The 2,421-nt window shown below is 49.2% G+C and overlaps 1 protein-coding gene across 1 annotated transcript in view; it reads right to left on the bottom strand.

The window, feature by feature from the left end:
* Positions 1–1,563, bottom strand: part of LOC105449779 — a 3,549-nt gene extending 1,986 nt beyond the window's left edge. Inside the window, exons 1-3 of the mRNA XM_011689163.1 lie at positions 886–1,563; positions 486–844; positions 68–410 (exon numbers count right to left, since the gene is read on the bottom strand). Of these exons, the coding sequence (XP_011687465.1) occupies positions 68–410; positions 486–844; positions 886–1,563 (1,380 nt within the window). The remainder of the gene's footprint in view (positions 1–67; positions 411–485; positions 845–885) is intronic.
* Positions 1,564–2,421: the final 858 nt, after the last annotated feature.

Here is a 2,421-nt window from a genome sequence, read left to right as displayed (position 1 = left end):
AGACGTGTGCTCTTCCGATCTGCGTCAATTCTGCCATCGGAACGTTAACGGACAGAGCGGACTTTACTTTGTGCGCCAATTCTTTGAGTTCCTCGACGAACCACGCGACGCAGTCCTTATCGCGGCGACACCGATATCCCGATAACGCGTCATTGTACGAGCAATGTATATAGCACGCTATGCTGTGTACCTTGTGGTGTTGAGACTCAGGCAGATTCGGGTCCATCTTTTCTAGAACGCACTCCAGGTCAGCGTATACGACGAACGGCACACGTTCCTTGTTGCCGTGTTTGCCGAACGTTAGCCATTTCGCGTCTTCTTTCGGTAGCTCTACCGCACACTCATTCAGCTCGTTGCAGTCCACGGTGTGGGCATCCAGTCGTTCCTGCGAGCTGAAGTAATGTAGACATCTGTAAACACGAAATACTTTATTTAATTTTTGTCTTTTTTACAACATTCTATTTTAGTATTTTCTCGATACGTACCGGTCGCAGAAGAATTTCTTGTGTTGCTTCTTGCTGAGTTGAGAGCTCACGAGGCGGGACAGATTTTTTATCCACGCGAAGTGGCCGATGCTGCTGTCTCGTGGATCCTGCATGTGCAACAGGTTGACATGCCTCTCCATCTTTCGACCGGTCAATCGTATCGGAATAACAGATAGTTTGTCCCTCTCCTTCTCGATACAGTACACGTTTATCGACACGTCGTTCGCACGTTCGAATTTCGTAATGTCTTTCAGAGTCATCGGAAACTCGATACCCGCGAATTCGAGCACCGTTGCGTAATGCGGATACGACGACTCTCGTTTTGCGCGTCTTTCCACGGGGTGCAGAGCGGCAACCACCTACCACGCGAAGCACGCGTTGTCCGTCGATTGACGCGCACATTGACCGCCGCTCGTTTCGTCGCTATCTCCCACGGCACTTCGACGTAGCATCCCGCGTGCATCGGATTGTGTTTGTTTACGTTTACCGTTAAATTGAGGATTCGCGACAGCGCCCACCCGCTGTCGCGCTCCTCGAACTCGCCGAACTTCGTCAACGTGGCTTCGACGACATGCTTCTCGTACCACTCGCGCACATCCGACGTTCGATAGAGTTCCGCGTTTCGCGAGGGTATGCCTATATTGGCGCGTTTATCACCCGACGTAAACTCGCCATTGAACGCGGTGTTCACCTTCACGCTACCGTGTCTCTTTATGGCGTCTCGCACTCGCTCGAGCACTGTATCGCCCGCGTCCTCCAAAAATCGCTGCGGCTCGATATAATCCGTGTTAATTACCGCACCGGTCAGAACGCGATTGTCGAACGCGGTATCGATCTCTCTCCACACGAGTCCCGCACTGTGTCCGGCGCCCACGTGCACGAATCGTCTCTCCACTCGCACCCTTCCAATAGCGAGTCGCGCGATCCTCGTCACCGCGGACTGTCTACTTCCGGCGGCGAGCCGAGGACGCTTGGCGCGACAGAGTTCTTCGAGCCGCTGGATGCACTCGTCGCATCGTCGCAACCACGCGAAACACTGCCAGAGTGGCGATCTGGCGACTCTGCTCCAGCAGTTCATTTTCCAATCGCTCGAGAGGTTCCATGATTTTGTCTATATAACGTCGCACTCTTCCATGAAACACTTGCACGTGATTTGGCGACACGTTAGGTCCATATTTTGAATGCGGTAGTCCTCCAACTTTTCGCCTCCCTGATACATGCACTTTTTTCGAAGAACGGTGCACACGTTGCAAAAAGTATCGTCCAGTTCACCACGTTCGTCAAATTCACGATCCCACTGCAGCCTGTGCTCGTCGATCTGCCGTTTTACAGCGGCGGGATACTTCCACTCGCCATACATGTAGATGTATGGGTCTATCACCAGCAACTCGACGTACCTCTCGCTACCCACGGAAATCGTAATGTACAGATTATGGTTATACTCGAGCTTTTCGACGATTCGCTTCGCCCAGTACCTGTTCTCCACACAAATGAAATCTACGTACATATCATTCCGGATTTTTTCGTTCCAAATATCGTACACCTCGTCCCATACAGCACAGAACGATTGCAGCAAAATTGTAGCAATCTTTCCTTGCAAGATTGCAATGTTGCAAAAACGTTGCAAAATGTTGCTGCAACGTTGTTACAACATTGCAGCAACGGTAAAATGTCCGCCTTTAGAAATATTGCAATACAACGTTGCAGCAACATTAAAATATAACGTAAACCTTAACAGCACAGGAATATTGTGAGAGATCGCAAAATTTTATTAATTAGCATTATATACCAGAAAATAAAAGAAAATACACACGACAAAATTATGATTTAAAAAATAGGTTTGGAAACTAATTTTAGTTTGTATTTCTAAGCGGTCACCCATCCAAGTTATGTACCTAGTCCAACGCTGCTTAACCTTTATGATCGTCCGGGAACT

The sequence above is a fragment of the Wasmannia auropunctata genome, unplaced genomic scaffold (assembly GCF_000956235.1).
Source record: "Wasmannia auropunctata unplaced genomic scaffold, wasmannia.A_1.0 LD336074.1, whole genome shotgun sequence".
NCBI lineage: Eukaryota > Metazoa > Arthropoda > Insecta > Hymenoptera > Formicidae > Wasmannia > Wasmannia auropunctata.
The sequence above is the reverse complement of the archived record's forward strand: the minus strand, read 5'-3'. Positions and strand labels throughout refer to the sequence as shown.